The 18,190-nt window shown below is 34.5% G+C and overlaps 3 protein-coding genes across 4 annotated transcripts; all 3 read left to right on the forward strand.

Annotated features, from left to right (window-relative positions):
* Positions 1 to 507: 507 nt before the first annotated feature.
* Positions 508 to 7,006, forward strand: LOC125222787 (wound-responsive family protein). Its single transcript, XM_048125593.2, has 12 exons — positions 508 to 987; positions 1,177 to 1,275; positions 1,375 to 1,451; positions 2,147 to 2,651; positions 3,315 to 3,414; positions 3,510 to 3,619; positions 3,746 to 3,832; positions 4,239 to 4,364; positions 4,548 to 4,679; positions 4,767 to 4,814; positions 5,381 to 5,482; positions 6,331 to 7,006. The coding sequence occupies exons 1-12, from the start codon at positions 628 to 630 to the stop codon at positions 6,781 to 6,783; spliced, it is 2,199 nt and encodes a 732-aa protein (XP_047981550.2). The 5' UTR covers positions 508 to 627; the 3' UTR covers positions 6,784 to 7,006.
* Positions 7,007 to 9,971: 2,965 nt separating this feature from the next.
* On the forward strand, positions 9,972 to 11,835 carry LOC125185396 (MADS-box protein defh21-like). 2 transcript variants are annotated; one of them, XM_048081919.2, is made up of 7 exons: positions 9,972 to 10,176; positions 10,636 to 10,723; positions 10,814 to 10,981; positions 11,081 to 11,122; positions 11,204 to 11,245; positions 11,336 to 11,545; positions 11,639 to 11,835. In XM_048081919.2, exons 1-6 carry the CDS (start codon positions 9,986 to 9,988, stop codon positions 11,534 to 11,536), a joined length of 732 nt encoding a protein of 243 aa, XP_047937876.1. In that variant the 5' UTR covers positions 9,972 to 9,985; the 3' UTR covers positions 11,537 to 11,545; positions 11,639 to 11,835. The 2 variants fall into 2 exon arrangements, with proteins under 2 accessions (XP_047937876.1, XP_047937875.1); XM_048081918.2 differs by having other exon boundaries at positions 11,336 to 11,531.
* Positions 11,836 to 12,336: 501 nt separating this feature from the next.
* On the forward strand, positions 12,337 to 15,917 carry RID2 (S-adenosyl-L-methionine-dependent methyltransferases superfamily protein). The gene is made up of 10 exons (XM_048120219.2): positions 12,337 to 12,464; positions 12,879 to 13,003; positions 13,115 to 13,190; positions 13,713 to 13,796; positions 13,912 to 13,967; positions 14,481 to 14,537; positions 14,661 to 14,710; positions 14,868 to 15,020; positions 15,335 to 15,473; positions 15,550 to 15,917. The coding sequence occupies exons 2-10, from the start codon at positions 12,905 to 12,907 to the stop codon at positions 15,712 to 15,714; spliced, it is 879 nt and encodes a 292-aa protein (XP_047976176.1). The 5' UTR covers positions 12,337 to 12,464; positions 12,879 to 12,904; the 3' UTR covers positions 15,715 to 15,917.
* The last annotated feature ends 2,273 nt before the right edge of the window (positions 15,918 to 18,190 follow it).

Below are 18,190 nucleotides of genomic sequence, written 5' to 3' on the forward strand. Positions count from 1 at the left end.
CAAATTAGTATATAAATTACTACCAAATTATATCTAATTATAATGTTGACAATAATATAATTCTAATTCTAAAAATGAAATTATTTAATTCCATGTAACAGTAACAGGAGTATGATGTTTTTCGCTGTCTAAAAGTCGTTTTGATCGATACTTATCTAATAGTGTTATATGATGAACCATCAGATCGTGTTAGCCTTGAAATAATGATTGATTCAAAAATTAGAAAAAATATATGTACAGTTCAATTACAAAACCAGCAATTTCAATACTTCTGAACTTTATTGATATAACTGCAATACAAAATTTGACAAATGTTTAAGAATTAAAATTTAAAAAAAATGATGTAAGCTAAAATAGGAGAAATATAAGAATTATTGGGGTCGAGAGTGAAATGGTGTGTAAGATTATTGGGTCGAAAGTGGAATTATGAAAAGATGCGTGCGTTTTCAGTGATTATTAGTTAAATGATGAGCTACAGCAGCCCCGCAACCGTTACACATCCAAAAGGGAAAATAAGGCATAAAAAACAACGCAAAATCTCCTCTTTCGGTCTTTCCCCTCATAGATCAGCCCAAGTCCTAGGGTTTTCCCCCTAATTTCAAACCCCTAAAAATCTAGCTCCGATTAATGGTCGACGGCGGCGGTTCGGAATCGGGTTCCGCGTTAAAACCAATGTCCACGTGCGAATCGCACGGCGACCGCCTGCGGTTTACGGTGGAGCTGCGGCCGGGAGAGACGACAATCGTTTCGTGGAAGAAGCTTCTTAAGGAGGCGGCTGCCAGTAAGAACAATAAGCAAGGACCAAAAGCTGCTGGCTCGTCCTCCACAGCCGATCAGCAGCCAGCTCCGCAGCCCAATCCCCCGCCTCTTCCACCTGCATTGGCGTCTTCGGAGCAGCCGGCGGAGAATGAAGGGAAGGATGCTCAAGGTCAGGCCGGAACGAACCGTCTGAGCACCGTTATTGAGAAAATCGAGCGAATGTATGCGGTATGTTTTTGTTGGATAGATGAATTCAGCCTTTTTTCTTTAGTCGGGGGAGAGGAAGTCTCATTGTATTGTAATTGGCTACATTAGGACATATAACACTCAGTGATACTTAGATGATTGATGGGTGATATGGATGTGATTTTCTATTTACTGGCACAAATAATTCATGTTATGTGGGTGAACTTTTAGGGTGAAGGAAGTAGTGAAGACGAAGAAGTTTTTCTTGATGATGTGCCAGATGATGATGAGTACGATACAGAGGATTCCTTTATTGACGATGCTGAGTTGGTAATTGCTACATTTTCATCAGCTATATTATATAGTTGTGCTCTCCTCCTCTCCCCACCGCTTATGTTGTGCGTGTTGCTTGCGTTGTTGGCTATGCAGGATGATTATTTCCAGGTTGATAACTCATCAATAAAACATGATGGATTTTTTGTTAACCGTGGGAAGTTGGAGCGTGTGTAAGTCTTTTAAGATGTACCTTTCGCGTCATTCATCAACAAATATTATGACTATATCATTGTCTGTTATATAGCCCTTGAATGATTTAGGTTCAGTTGGATGTATGGTAATGTACTAATGTTACTTACTGAGTCAATAAACTGTCCTTCAGTTAGACCATTCGTAATAGTTTTTCATATGCTCTAAACTTTGGAATTGGAAACATAATGTAAAAAATAGAACTTCTTTTATTACATTCTGATAATTGAGGTAGAAAGTATAAATTGATTTTGGACTTCTTTTGTTGACTATTCCTATAAGACCTGTATTATGTTCAGGATAGGTGAAATAATAAATTTTGAAATGCATAGGAATATCATAAAAAGTAACCTTTTAAGCTGTATGTGAAGCAAATGATGATTTTTTTTTCTTGTTTCTTTCATTTTTTTGAATCGTAAGTGGTGCAGTGTTTTGATTGCATCTAATATGTTCTTCTATGAGAATGGATAAGTAGATATAATTATCCCTTAGGATCTGCTGGTAAGTTTTTCTAGTATGTCAGTCTAACTTATATTATATTGGAATATCCTGTATCTTGATCAGTGCACACAGTGTCATTTTCTGTTTCTGGTTTTATTCAGCTTATGTCGGCAAAATAATTTAGGGCCTGTTCTTTTCTATTAGTTGTCTAAGGTCTATCTACTCTAATGTGCAGTGAACCTACCATATCTGCTACACAACAACCAAAGAAAAGGAGGCGTAAAGATGTGACAAAAGCTCAAGGTGGGAATGAAGATGGGCTTAATCCAAATAAACACATCAAAATAGGAAACAAAGGAAGAAAATCTTCATCCTCAGTTGAAAGAAATACTACTAGTCAGTTCAATGTGCAAAGTACGAATGTGCTAGAGGCGTCTCAAGCAAATGCAGCTCATCAGACTCTGATGGATCCTACAGCATCACTAGAGCACAAGGATGCGGACCAGCAAAAGATTGGGGTCTTCTCTTCTCAGAATCACAATAACAAACTGAAGGACAGCAGTGAACTTCAAGATGCTTCAGCTCAGAGGCCAAATAGTTCACCTGTAAGCAAACCTCAGTATACCAAACTAAGTAAGGCTAAGGAGCTGGACCAATCTGTTCAACGGAATGAAAAAAGTGGACATGTTGCAAGATTTGACCTTAATATTCCTCCAAGTAGAGACTTGCCACAAATAGCGGTGAGTGAATTTTTGCGCTGCGGTTGTTTGTGAATTGGTTGTTTCTATTCACATAAATGTTTAAGATGATTTGACGTGTCCCATCATCATATAATTTTTTAATAACTGTGCATGGACTTGGTTCTTTCTAGACCTTTCCGTCTAGGGAGTTAATTTTGGTATATATCTTTCTAGCGTCTGATACCTTGCCAATTCCAATGTTATAGTACCAAAATACAAGTTCAGCTGTAACTTTTAGTTCTTTAAAAATAGTGAAATTCCTTACTATTTGGGACACTTAATAGCACACTATTTAAAAAACTTTGACCTATTCTTCTTATATGGTCAGAGATGCCTCCCTTAAATGACTGATGTTTGAAGCAGTGTTGTGTGTCTTCTCACTTTTATTTACCATGATTGATGATTGATGAAACAATATGTGATTCACATGTATCATGTATTCATGTTTTTGGCCCTGTTCTATACACGCTGGCTGTTATATGCATATTCCTACCTTCTCCTTATTTTCAAATAAGTGAGTAGAAATTTCAGCATCTTAAACCTGTTAGAGATATGTATTAGCATTACTGGTCCCTCCAATTTTTCGCATTTTCTCCTTTTGCAATCAATTTATTATTGTTATGATATTATCCCTGATGAGGTCTTCATACATATCTTTTTCAGAAGGTTCCCCACACTCCAAGAAAAGAAGGATCTAATGTTAAACCAAAAATTACGGTGCTCGAAAAAGCCATTAGAGAGTTACAGAAGATAGTTGTAGAATGTATGTACGAACCTTACTGCAATAGTAGTTTTCATTCTTTTAGTATGATATATCACGCCATGATGGTAACTCTTCTTGTGTGTTTTGAATAACAGCAAGACCACCTTCGACAGAGGTACAGGATCCTGATAGTTCTTCTCAGGGAATCAAAAGGAGATTGTCACCTGAAATAAAGCAGAAGCTGTCTAAAGTTGCTAGATTAGCGGTACTTAAGATGCTATGAGTTCACTCTAGCAGTTAATTCAATAGTTTACTTGTTTTTGTGCTTTTATGAGGATGCAACTCTATTACTTGGTAATGTCAAAACGTTTACATTTTTGGGACGCTGCAGCAATCTAGCTATGGAAAAATACCAAAGGATGTAATCAATCGTCTGATGAGCATCGTAGGCCACTTGATGCAACTTCGGACACTGAAGGTAACTCTTCTTTGATAATTAACATATGAGTACGATTATTTTTTTTAACTACAATCCCTCCATTTTTTCATGGTTAATATAATTAGCGTTATATTGGTTAAGCAGATACTCTGCTGTTATTAGCAGTGCTGTTACGTTTCTCTCTCTCTCTCTCAGTTTTGCATGATTTCTTCTGGTTAGCTGTTATTCTCCTCGTCCTCATCCTCTATCTCTCATTATTTTTCCTCCTTAATGGTGCCCATGTAGGGTGTGTGGATGGGGAATGTTCTCATAGCCCATAGGCTGTAGTTATGGTTTAGCAATAACCTTCACAAACCTTATTCTGAACTTGATTATCAGCTGAATACAACATTTTGAAACATTTTGTGTTTACTGTAGGCCCAAGCTAATAAAGTCTTTTTTTCAGAGAAATCTTAGAGTAATGGCCAATTTGGGATTGTCGGCTAGACAAGAGAAGGATGACCGATTGCAGAAGACAAAACAAGAAGTTGCTGAGATGGTTAGGCAGCGGGTGCAATATATGAAATCCAAAGTATTCATATTTCTTTCATGCTCTATTTGCTATTGATGTGCATAGATTGTTAATGTTGGAATTATGATAATTACATTTAATCATGAGAAAACCAGATAAAGTTTGTTCGTAAGTGATTTCTACTGAAACATGCTATGTCAAACGACACACATGTGCTGAATCATGATATCATCTACTTTGTAGGTTCAGCAGCAAACTGCTACCGATGATTTTCAAGAAATTGGTCATGAAGAAAAAGAAACCCTGAAAAGAAAATACAGCATGGACGATGCACTGGAGAATAAGATTTGTGACTTGTATGACCTTTATGTGGAGGTAATATATAGATTTTCATATTCGTTGATGGAGTTTTCTGGTTTGTACACTTATATTTCTGCCTTGCCACAACCTTTTAATTTCCAGAGACATGAAGAAGATTCAGGACCCCCTGTGAGAAGACTTTACGAAGAGGTAACAACATAAGATTTTTATTATTGATAACTTGAACAGGTAAATGCATACATTATTATACATATATTAGAAATTGTCGACTGTGCCCCTGGATTATTAAGAATTTTCCTTGGTGATAAAATCCTTAAAAGCAGTCAAAGTATGAGGGGTTTTTCCTGGTCGCTGCTGTGGGTATTGCTATGGGGGCTATTCTTTTCATCAACAGGGAGGGAAGGAAGGTTTTCATATCCCAGAATCTGGTTTTGTTCAAGGATCTCAGACATTTTACTGTGAGATTCTATGGTAGATACTGCTGCCTAAGTCAGCAGGGAAGTTATTATTTGACGTACTAGCTGGAAACCTAGCCATGTGCTTTGGGTCATTCATGATTATACGAGACACACACACACACACAAAGAGAGAGAGAGAATAACAAGTGGATTTATTTCAAGTATTGATCGATCCTCTTCACTCTTCTTTGGCTTATCATGGACTCAACAACTATTGTGGTTTATAAAATACTACTATCATTCAGTTTTACAAGGCTATGCAAGTGAAAATCTGCTGTTTGTATTTCCCTGTTGCAGCTTACAGCATTATGGCCTGGTGGAGTCATGGACACTGATGGAATTAAACGTGCAATACATAAAGCAAAAGATAAAAGGAGGGCATTAAGTGGCCGACGGAGGGTATGTGTGTATTTTGCTCATTCTGCTTGAATTCTTTCTGTTTTAGCAGAATGAAATCTGAAGTTCCGGTCAGTGCATACTTAAATTCTTAAACTATAAGAAAGTACTCAAATGCATACTTGTGTATTTATTGAGACATGAGCAACATGTTTCCGGATCTCATATTGCACAATTTACCTTGGGCAATTGGACTACCTTTTTGTGATCACTAACATTATGTGTGCGGGTCACTAGCATTATGGTTCAGACTTCAGAGTATTCTTTAATCTTGATTCGGGTTCGGGTTGTTGGACATCAGATATACTAATTCTTGGCATGTTTATCAATGATGCATCAATGTCAGAGAACTTACTAAATTCAACCCATGTTGCATATAGTTTATTCTGCATATTATTGTCTGGGATTCAGCCATTGTATGCTTATTTATGATACATATTCCTCATTTCTGGCATATTTCCTTGACTTGATTGCCTATTTATTCTTTGGCTTATCAATCAGATTCGGTCTTGAATTTACCAAAACAGAATATCCACTTCTGTGAAAATAGTAAATTAATATTTTAAATTTAGCCTAGTAGTGTATGATATGAGTAGCAGTTTCCTTAATAGAGTCCAGTAACTATTATTTGAATAGTAGATAGATATGATCATACATCAAGTATTTCCGAGGCATTAGACTTGTGCAATCTGCCATGAGTTTCTATAGTGTTAATCATGTTTCAATTGTGTAGTTTTTATCTATGGTATTTAGGATATCTGTTGTGTCTTGATAACTCTTGAACATTCCCTTCCGGTTGCTGACAAGTTTTGTACATGTTCCTTTTATTTACCACTAATTTTCTCTGTCAGGATCAAGAGAAGGTTAAGAGGAAGAAGGTGTTAGCACAAAAATTGGAGGATACTAGTATTGTTAGTCCTGCATTACCTGAGAAAGTTTTGTCCGAGTCCCATGACCATGCTTCATCATTGATGGCCAAGCTGGTCCAGAGTGCTGCTGTATCTCAACCCGAACCTTATGTACCAATGCCTGTCACGAATAATTCTAGTGTTGACAAACCAAAGCAAGAAAGAGTGAAGGCTAGCCCTAACAGCAATCTTACTGGTGCCATGCCAGTGGAGGTATTACCCAAAAAGAAAGTAAAAAAGAAGCAAAATCTAGACGCGGCTGAGGCTCAGCTCCGCCTCGAGAAGGCTCCTGAGGCAGAGGAAAAACACAAACACCATAAGCCCACTGCTGTTCCTCCTAAATTCAACCTTCAGCCAGGTGCAAAGTCTGGCTCTGATAGTGATAACCGTAGTTGACGATGTGAGCCACAAATAGATGGTTTTGAATCACAGATACATGTCTTGAATTTCTTGCATAATTTATATTTAGTGTTTGTTGTTAAAACATGATTCACCAACTAGATTAGGTTTAAATTAGGTCATATGAAGAGGTGCTGACATCCACTCTGTTTTCTTTGCTCCAACTAGAGCTTACTGTATATACCATTTTTATTTTATTTTATTTTATTTTACTTTTCAATAGAGATATATGCACTGAACTATTCAGATAAATTGGTGTGTTTGTGTATCTAAACTAATTAGGGATAGTTCATAGTTGTGACTTGTAAATATATAGTATATGTGTAATATCAGACTAATGGAACACATAAACTTATACTACAGTATATGCAATTCACCACAACGGGTGTAATTGTGTGAAATATATTCATCCATCCTCAATCAAATTTTAGAGATTGATACTCTTTTGAAGTGCCTAAAAATCAGCGAGTGAATTAGTCTTTGAGATGGGAGAGATTCATCCGCCATTCACCAAACATTAGGGAATCGATCCACTATTCAAATGAAATTACCTACATGTGAGCGAGAGGGTTAGTTTTCGAGATGTCTATAAATCAATAAGAGGATTAGTTACTGGGTCCACACAGAAAACAAATTACATATGTGCGCACTTTTGGTAAAAGAAAATATCTCCACTTTTCCTATTCCTATCATTCTTTCCGTGGAAGGAGTCAAACTACTAATTTTGAGTAAGGCTATTGGTACAAAAATTAAATGATATGGAGCAGTTATTAGGGCTAATTCTTGAAAAAGGCAATTTTCATCTTAAATTTCAATTTTCTTACAGTGAACAAAACGTTACAATCACAACAATGCCTTTTAATTAGTGCAATCATAATATTTTCAAAATTTTCAATAATGAAATAACGTCATTCAGTTCATATATATGAGACAAACTTTGCTTCTTGTAGTCCCATACTATTTTTAATGAGACTTGTTCAAGTACTCATAGAAATTGATCATCTACGTAATTAACTATATAAGTGCTCATCAATAAACATGATAATTAATAATGTAACCATAATTCACCGCGGTAATAGTTTTTATAAATATGCAGGGGAAAAAACGATAGTGAAACAACTAGTTGTACTACTAGACTTATCACAGTAATAAAAAGCTTTTGTCATTACGCTATATTTAATTTCGTATATACATAGTCCTTTTTTCAAAAAATTTGGTAAAAAGTGTACTCGACAACTTGTCATTTTTCTGAAACAACTTCCACAAAATATTAATACTCCTCGTTAATATATGAAGTACTAATACTCCTAATTAGGTACCTTAAAAATGGTCTAATAAACACATTCATTTTATCAGGAGTCGAATTCATTTTCAGTTGTTTGAGATGTAAGCGAATAAGGACAAATGCTTGGATGACTATTTCATCACCGGAGAAGAACGGCACTCTGGCCAGACGATACCCAAAATCAAAAATCCTGGATCCGGAAGTAATTATGATAAAGTGATGGTCCATACAACTAAATCGTACAGTTTCCTAAAGTGGAAAATCTTGAAATGAGTCCCTTTATTCATGAATTGGCAAAAATGGAAAAGCTCAGGAATATTTGGTGCGCAGACACAGTGTGGATACAGCAGTGGTGGTTAGACGTCAACAACAATCTTTTCCTTTTACACATTTCACGACATATTTCTTCCAAATATTATTCCAATTAAACGTTTCACTTATTTTTCATATCAATAATTCCTCCCTCTCTCTGACTCACTCTCTCTATATATAAATAAAAAATACTCCTCCTCCTCAATTAATAGATGCATTAATAGTGGATGAGAGGGATAGAGCACCCACCATACATGTAACATATATGTGCTTGCCAAATTTTAATTAATTCGTCTGACATTTTTATTTAATTTCTCAATTTATTTATAGCTAGCTACTACTCCAGTATATCTATATCAATATTTTTCATTTACGTACACTGCATGTATATTGCTAAATTCTTATGTTAACTAGTAATTACTATGTAAAGGTAAGGTCCATGCATATTCTACTAAACCATTTTCCAATTCTCATCACAACGTTAAACAATTTCTTAAATCGTGATGAATAAAAAAAAAGACTATAAATGACGGACGAAAGGAATTAATATGTATACAGTATTAGATTGTTGTCTTTTTTATGAATGCATAACTGCAAAAAAACAACATATAAGGATAATTTTTAATACAATTAAGGATAATAATTTTTTTCTAAATATATTATCAACGCTTGAAAAAGCATCCCCATTCTTATTTTCTCAACTAAAATTATGGAACGCAAATGAAAGCAACCTAGAAAAACAAAAGATGAATATAATTTGTTCTCAACTTAGGGACGTTTTTTTGCGTCCTAAATTTTAGTCATTTTTTCAAAATTTTCTAATGCAAGTAATTGCGTTTCTAATTTTATATGGTTAAAAGATAAGTTTTTGTAGTTGACACTAGTTCTTTTTTTATATTTTTGGACCGTCGACGCTCAATGTTTATAGTCAACATTCTGCACCTTATAAATTGTTTTGAGTTTATTTTCAGAACTTATCATTCCGACTTAAGGATTGACAGATAACGCATGATGTGCTCCTCGTTTATTTGTGTATTTGAATCGGATGTATTTTTCGTTTCGTCACTTTTTTGTTGTTGTATATATTCCGAATTGCTTCTGTACTACCAGCTTGCCGTTTTTTTCCTTGAGCATTTTGTAGCAAATTAAAAAGAAATTACAGTAATAAATATGCATGCATGCTGTAATTAAAAAATCCTACCTATACATAACATAGGCACACAGATACACACAACTATAAAAGGGAACAACATATTGCATTATACTCTTTGCTTATAAAAGACAGTAGTCACATTTCAAGCCCTAAATACCAGACAACAACAAGGTAAACAAAGTTTCCTCTCTCTCTCTCTCTCTCAACATTTTTCCTCTCATTTTAAAGAATTTCAAATACACAGCAAGTTTCTAATTCACCTCACTTTTCCCAAATTTTGATCATAGTTTGTTTACTCTCTTCTCTTGCAGAGTGGCAGTGGCTAATTAAGCCAACTTTGTGTGTGTTTTTTCTTCTTGTTTCACAAATTAACCCAACCTAGCTAATTGTCTTCATTCCAATAATGGATGATTTCATGTCTCTTTTTTTAGGGTTTTAGGTGGAGAAGAATGGGGAGAGGGAAAATAGAGATGAAGAAGATCGAGAACAACACGAGGAGGCAAGTAACCTTCTCGAAACGCCGTTCGGGTCTGTTGAAGAAGACTCACGAGCTCTCCGTGCTCTGCGATGCTCAGATCGGGCTCATCGTCTTCTCCACCAAGGGCAAACTCACTGAGTTCTGCACCCCTTCTGATATCAGGTCTCAAATTACCATTTTTTTAAATTTTTTGTTTTTTATTTCTTTTTCAAGAATAGGTCTAAACATGTCTCTCTCTTGTGTCTGAATGTGAGCAGAAGTAATCAATTTCTTTTTTGACCAGTCTCACCCCATTTGACCCCTAATTCCACCATTAATTATGTACTATCAAGATCCATCTATGTTTGTGACATTTTTGATAGAATATTTTTTTGAAATTGTATTAATCAGATCAGATTTGACAAAATGAACCTGATATAAGTATGTTTGTGTGTAACATGTTTGAAAAATTCACAGAAAAAAGTCTTGAAAATGTTAAAATTAATCAGATCAGATTTGTCAAAATTTGAAATCTTGGTGGTAAATTGTTTGCTAGTCACACCCTATAATTTTATGCGTAAAATATAGCAAAATTCTTTATTTAGCAATCAATTTGAAATTACTTTTGTTGAATGTTGGCAGCATGAAGCAGATCATAGAGAGGTATGCAAACGCCAAAGGCATCTCAATCCCGGAACACGGCAACGGCGCCGGAGCAGCTGGATACGATGTAATTAATTAACCCTCTTAATTTGTTTAATTAATTGTCTCTACTTGTCTAAACACATGCTAAATATTTAACAAATTAATTAAATTTCAGAATCAGGTGCTGAAAGAATTGAGCCTAATGAGAAGTGAAACGCATAATCTGGAGCTCAGCTTGATCCACAAGTACAAACCGGACGACTTGAGCGGCCTGCGCTATGAAGAGCTAGCGGATCTCGAGCACCAGATCGAGCTCTCGCTAACCAAAGTCCGAGCTCGAAAAGTAAAACTAAATACTACTATTTCTCTTCCAAATCACATATTAACATAAACATGCCATCTTACTAGTATTTTATTAATCAAATTATTTTTCATATTTCAGTTTCAGCTTATTCAAGAACAAGTGGAGAATCTGAAGAGGACGGTACATATATTATAATACATAAACACACACACACACAAGCTTAATTAGAGCTAACTTTTATTGGAAATGTTTTAATTATAGGAAGTGCTAATGGAGAAGGAGAATCAAGAAATGTACAATTGGGTAAATAATTTAATAAATAAATAATTCACATATTTAATTTCATTTAATTATGTCATCTAAATATCAATTTTTTGTTTCATGAATGAGTAGCTAATGAGCAATCAGCTTCAGAAACAAGCTAACATGGAGAATGAGCAGCATCGACAAGCGATAACCGAGCTGAAGCTGATCGAGGAGCAGCCATTGATGAACCAGTTCCCGTTTTTCGGAGATGATCTGCACCTCGGAACCCTTCCTTTTCACACCAACACATACCACCTTCAACCCACTCACCCTAATCTTCAACGTTAGTTAATTAGGGTAATCTTTAGATTTATTTCATTAACACAAATGTGTATGAATATGTTTGCATTATATATTGCTTACATTTTTGTTTTTTTGTGGCTTTTGCAGAGTGATGAATGTGCTGCATAGGTGTAATGATCTAATGAGAGATGGGCTAGTTTAATTTGGTGTCATTTATAACATATATATAGATGTGAGTTGTTGTTGTTTTAAGTAATATACTACGTACATGGTTACTATTGACGATATGTAGTTTCAAGAATTGCAATTATATATGTATGGAATGAGTATTTGTGTTTATACTAGCTAGTAGTACGTTTTGTATTAGATTGTCTTTCAAATTTGTCTAATTTGTAAAGTGTCAGACTCTCACGTGAGCTCAAAGAAGGCGGGGGAGATGTACAAATACAAAGAGCAATAATAATAGGATGTTACTATGATACAAAATATTTATAGTGATTTTTCCATCAATTAATTATAAAAACTAAAATTATTATCAAAACATAAGTTAGTTAGGATGTCAACCGGCCAATCCCATCGGATTTTGGGTTAGACATACTAAAATATATTGAATTAGAATTTAATTTCCAATCAATAATATCAATATTACTCGTTGGTAAAATATAAAGTTATTAGGCATATGTAATTTAAAATTCTTTAATAAATATGCAAATATTATCCATAAGTTAAAACAAAATCTGGCCCATTCATCTATTTCGAAAAGCCCAATAATAAGAATGTTAAAATTATTTTGGCCCACTAAATAAATAAAAAACAAGACCTAGGATTAAATAAATAAAGAAATAATTTCCCCTTCTCCATCGCTCCCTCCCCTTATTTTCCCCTAAATCTCCTCTTTCCTCCGCGTTCTCGGCCGATCGATCAGCTCCCCGCCGCCGCCTGGGACTTGTGCTCTTTGTTTAAAAGCTCGCAAGTCAGTTCTAATATAACTCTCTGCATTTATTAGGATAAGTCTATTGTTATTTGGGTAAATTGTGATTGACATTTAATTTTAGATATTTTGGATGATTCTCTATTCAAGTAGCCGTTTTGCAATGCAATACTAGCCTTGTGTTTCTTCTGGAATTAGTTTGTGCATCATTGTTGATTTGTAGACATTATAGAAGCCATAACTCATAAGAGCTAGAAAAGGACACTTTTATTTGGGATTAAAAGAAAGGATACGAACAAATGAGCTGTAGGAGTTGTTAGCTTTTTCGTATTTGCCTAATTTTGAGTAGAAAGTGATGTAGCAAATCTGTTGATGATAGGGGTTGAGTTTTGGCTGGGGTTTTGTCTCTCACAAAATAATTGAGCTGAATTCTTAACTTCAAAGCATCAATTACAGTTAGGAGCTGTTTTTGGTAGAAAAAGATGGCGTCACGACCGGAGCTGCAAGCACCGCCGGAGATATTCTATAACGACGATGAAGCCCGTAAATACACCTCATCATCTCGTATCATTGATATTCAGGTTCAAATACAAATCTTTTTCTCTATTCTATTCTCCTCCCATTAGATGAAGTAGTAGTATGTGAAGTTCCTGTCAATTGATCGTGTTGCTGCTTTTGTTTTATGTGGAAAGGCGAAACTCTCTGAGAGAGCACTGGAGCTTCTTGCTCTGCCTGATGATGACGTTCCAAGACTGCTGCTTGATATTGGTAATTTACTTTAAAGTATTTACATGTAATGTGTGTGTGGGCTTGCCTCAATTTTGTCGCTAGAATGTATACTAACATTGCAAACTGCGAAGTTGGTCGCATGATCATTGTAATTCATCTATTACTGCTTGTAAACAATTATTAGAGTTAGTTTTGTTTGATTATCTACATATTAGCAGTATATACCTATGACTTTTGTTGTGATGATTTTTATTTTACCCATGCTTTATTTATTTTTTCTCAGAGCTGCAGTGCTCATTTTTTGTCATATAATTATACAAGTTTATACCTTTCACTGTTGTGTTTACTTGGGCAATGAAATTTTATACTATTGATGAGAATCATAGAACCAAAACTTAGCAAAGCTGTCACCTTTGACTGATTCGTAAGTTTTTAGATATATATTTTTAGATGTATATACATCACCATTAGACTCGGTTGTGATTCATTGTGTGAAATTTATGTGCCTCTTCCTGCTATGTCTATGACTATATTGAGAGTTTCAATCTCTGGTTTGGTCAGGTTGTGGATCAGGACTGAGTGGGGAGACACTGACTGAGCACGGGCACCACTGGATTGGTCTAGATATATCTGGGTCAATGCTAAGTATGCTCCTATTAACCCTCATATTTAGTACTCCATATGCTGTATGCTAAAACTCTGCTAGTTGACCTGAGCTTTGTGCTCCTTAGTCTTAACTGATTTGTTCTTACAAATCCAGATGTTGCATTGGAGCGCGAAGCTGAGGGTGACCTTATACTTGGTGACATGGGCCAGGTAAGTCAAAACTCCCAAATATTTACGTTTACGCTTCCAGGATGAAGTCTGGCAAATGCTATAACTGTGTTTGTATTATTTCCCTTCAAATCTACATGTTTTAAGCGTCCAAGAAAGTGAGGTCTTGCTGCTTTTGAGGTCTTGGTTGTTGGAAACTTGGAATTTTTATTTCATAACCTCATGTATGTCAAAATTACCAAGAAGATCAACTAATATACCATACTCTGGGAACTTGACGCACTGTTTCTTAAAAAGAGAATATTTGGACTCGTTTGTACACCTAAGTTTGACTGTACTCATATGTGGTGGGTGATGAAGTTCCATCTCTATCTCTTTCACACACACTTTCGCCCCACACATGCTCAGTGTTTGCATGTATGTTTATGTACATGATTTTTGGCTATTTATACTGGCAAATCGTTCTTTCACCCAATCATTCAAGTATATATATTTTGATGTGTACGGTGTGCCATCCTGTTTATAATATATCACTTTTGATGATGAACTATGTAGGGCTTAGGGGTTCGCCCTGGAGTTATTGATGGCGCAATAAGTATCTCAGCTGTGCAGGTTCATTTCACCTCTTTTTATAATTTTTTCTTTTCTTAATTGTAATATATGCAATCCATAATGACCCTTTAGTGTAACTGTTAAGTGCTGACTTGATTTTACCTTTTTGTTTTGTCAAACTAGTGGTTATGCAATGCTGACAGATCTTCTCATGAACCACGTCTGAGATTGAAGTATGTGATTTCTTACCTCATAGGCTCCTAATTTTTTTTTTTATTTCGCAAGACTGTTGTCAGTTGTGACTAAATCATGCTTTCCTATGTGAAAAAACGATTTACTTACCTGATTTGTTGTAATAGTATGACTGATATTATTATTGTATCATTTTAGGGCATTCTTTGGGTCATTATACCGATGCTTGGCACGTGGAGCTAGGGCAGTCTTACAAGTATACCCTGAAAATTTGGCACAACGTGAGCTGATCCTGGGATCTGCTATGCGAGCTGGGTTCTCTGGGGGTGTAGTTGTCGATTTCCCACATAGGTATGTGAAAAATAGTAGAGCTGCCTTTTTTTGTGCTTGGTAAATGGTAATTGCTTCTAAAGATAATAGGCTCCATGTTTACTTCCTCCTGAGCAAAATTATGAAGTAGCTTCAGTTGGGAAAGGTGAAACTTGAATTCACTTTCTCGACATAATCATTAAATAGAAAAGGTAAAATACATAAATTAGAATAAGGAATTCTTAAAACCTGGGATTTACTCTGAGCAAACTTGCATCCACTTTCCCAAAACCATGTACCAACTCTTGTAGAAAGTTTTGATTCAAATAAACTGGAGCTCTTTGTCATTGTTACAGCACCAAGACAAGAAAAGAATTCCTTGTGCTCACTTGCGGACCAGCATCGCTGAGTAGTGCCACTCCACAGGCAAAAGGTGAAGATGGTGAGAGTTGTTCTGATGATGAAGATATTAGTGGAGATGAAGAAAATCAGTCGGTAAGTGCTATTAGTGAGCGAACTTGTTGAGCTTGCATGATGATATATATCTTGCTAAGTTGTTTCTGCACTGCAGGTGTTAGTATCAGACAGGCACAGGCCAAGGAAGAAGCATAAACTAAACAAGAAGGTAAAGGGAAAAGAGTGGGTTATGGAAAAGAAGGAAAAAATGCGCAGAAAGGGAAATACTGTTCCAGCTGATTCAAAGTACACTGCACGTAAAAGAAAAACTCGGTTTTGATGATCTTTATCGATTTCTGGAGAAAAAGAAACAATGGATGCAAACTAAGGATGATTATTTATGTCTGAGGCACAAAGATTTTGGTTAGCAGAGGCAAATTTGTTGTTGGTATTTATTTCAAATTTTGTTTGGATTTGTTTGGGTGTATGCGAGTAATTTTAACCAACTTTCATTGATGAACCAACTAATTTTCCATTTCTACAGTTTTAGTGTTTTACCCTTTAGTTTTCTTTCAATTATTCATGATTTTTGTCAACAGGTATTTTTCTATTGGACAAGATATTAACTTATCATCAAGTGCAAATCAAGGAGTTGGCAAATGTTGTGAATTAAATAAACATTTGACCTTTCAAGATTATTTAACATAGTCTCTCTTTCTTAACCCTTAAACCATGGCAATGATTTTACTTTTAGTACTCCACTTTTTAACCCAACACATGTCCTAAAAACGAAACACCAATCTCATGAAAGACGAACGGAAATTACAACAAGACTACACTTTTCGTGGACGAAGAAAGTATTACTAAAGCTTGCTAATTCACTCAACAAAGTATTAGTACTATAGCTTGCTAATTCACTCGACAAGCTTGCTCGTGACCTGGATATTGCCGAGGTCAAGATTTTGCTCGTTTAGATAACAAACTTCGTTAAACATGCTCGAACGGACTTTTATAAAATCAAAATTCTAGTAACTCAACTCATTTCCAATCCTAGTAATCATGCGATCTACTTAATATTTATGATTTATTATATAAGTTGGAACACCCATAACGTGGTTCCAAAAGTCCAAAACTAGGTTACAAATCTAATTTCAATTTGGAAAGTCATACAATTATTTTAAAATTTATTCTTTGTCAACCTACTTTATATTACAATGAATTAGTAAACGGGTCGGATTAGTTGTCAATAACATGAATGATTGGATTGCCAACTAAATTAACGAGATTCAAAGTGGTATAAAATTTCTATAGTTACTAGTATTAGTGTTGCGAGTCAATAATAAATGAAAAATTGTTAATTATTAATAAACCGAACTTTAAATTAAATTATGCTCTATCAAAAAAAATATTTATGTTCTCTTTTATTTATTTATTTATGCGGTATTTATTTTGCTTGGTATCGACTATCGTTATCAGAAAAATAATTGTTCATGAACCAAATAGAATTTTTTATTTCAGACGTTTGACTTATCTAATTTGATTAAAACCAATAATTCAATATTCTTCCATTTATATGGCAAAGTAATAAATTAATGAAGATGCATTTGACCTTAATAGGGTAGTTAAATTATAAAACTTCAAGTCAATAAATAAATATTATACGCCAAATGCATGGCGTATTTGAAATATTATATACTGTAGTTCTTGCAAGCTTTATATTTTAGAATTTTCTCTTCTGAAATAAGTTAATTACTAATTTCATAGAAATAATTTATAATGCGTAGTGAGCAAAATAATTTTACAAATATTATCTTTCACGCTGAACTTATTACCTAAATGTAACTGACACAAATATAGAAGGATCAAACAAATTAATTGAATATAATCTTCAATGAGGGGTGTCATAGTACTAATTACATTAGAACAAACTCGCATGGGCAGTACAATTGGTTTCGGAGTGCAGAATTGTAAGATGGGCAATATGAAAAACAAATAAAGTCAACTTTAAATAAATTTACATATAGTCTTTTGTCAGAGTTGTATCCACGTACCTTGACGTACTCGTTTATATACTTATGTACTAATGTGAAATCTCTCTATATTTACAAACATTTAGTTTCGTTTTCAATTTTTTTTCAATTTAATTTATTGTATTTTAATTTAATTTTATACTACTATAATTATTGTAAACACGTAATTTACATCTTAGGGTAATAAATGATTATTGAATAATCAGGTATTAAAAATTTAAGCTTCAATGATTATATTTATTTTCACAATAATAATGATTTAAATAATAGAGCAGATATGATACGCAAAAATATATCAATAAGTAGAAATCAAGGAGTTGGCAAATGTTATGAATTAAATTTTCATATTTGACCCTTCAAGATTATTTAATTAGAGTTTCTTTCTTAACCCTTAAACCATGGCAATGAATTAATTTTTTTATTACTTCTTATCCCATCATACAAATGTAAAGCGTTTCATTTGGCGTAACGATTTAATCATATTAAAATTGAAATGAAATTAAAGCAATATATTGAATTAAAGAGTTAGTCGGCAGAGATTTAATATTATCAAGTAAATACGGTGGTGTCATAATCCAATATGAATTCAGCAAAACGTGTATTGAAAACAAAGCAACAATTTAAAAGAGTCATTACAGATTTGACCTAATAAATTAATCTTCTTGGTTGATATTGATTACTTCCTTTTAACGATTTATCTTTTAGTTAACTTTATTTTAATCTCTGGTTTAATGTACTACAATACTCCGATAGTAGACGACGGTGATTGACTTGAGGAATTGATGC

Source organism: Salvia hispanica, chromosome 1, assembly GCF_029641045.1.
Source record: "Salvia hispanica isolate PSC_SH4W2 chromosome 1, Shi_PSC_v1, whole genome shotgun sequence".
Classification (NCBI taxonomy): Eukaryota; Viridiplantae; Streptophyta; class Magnoliopsida; order Lamiales; family Lamiaceae; genus Salvia; species Salvia hispanica.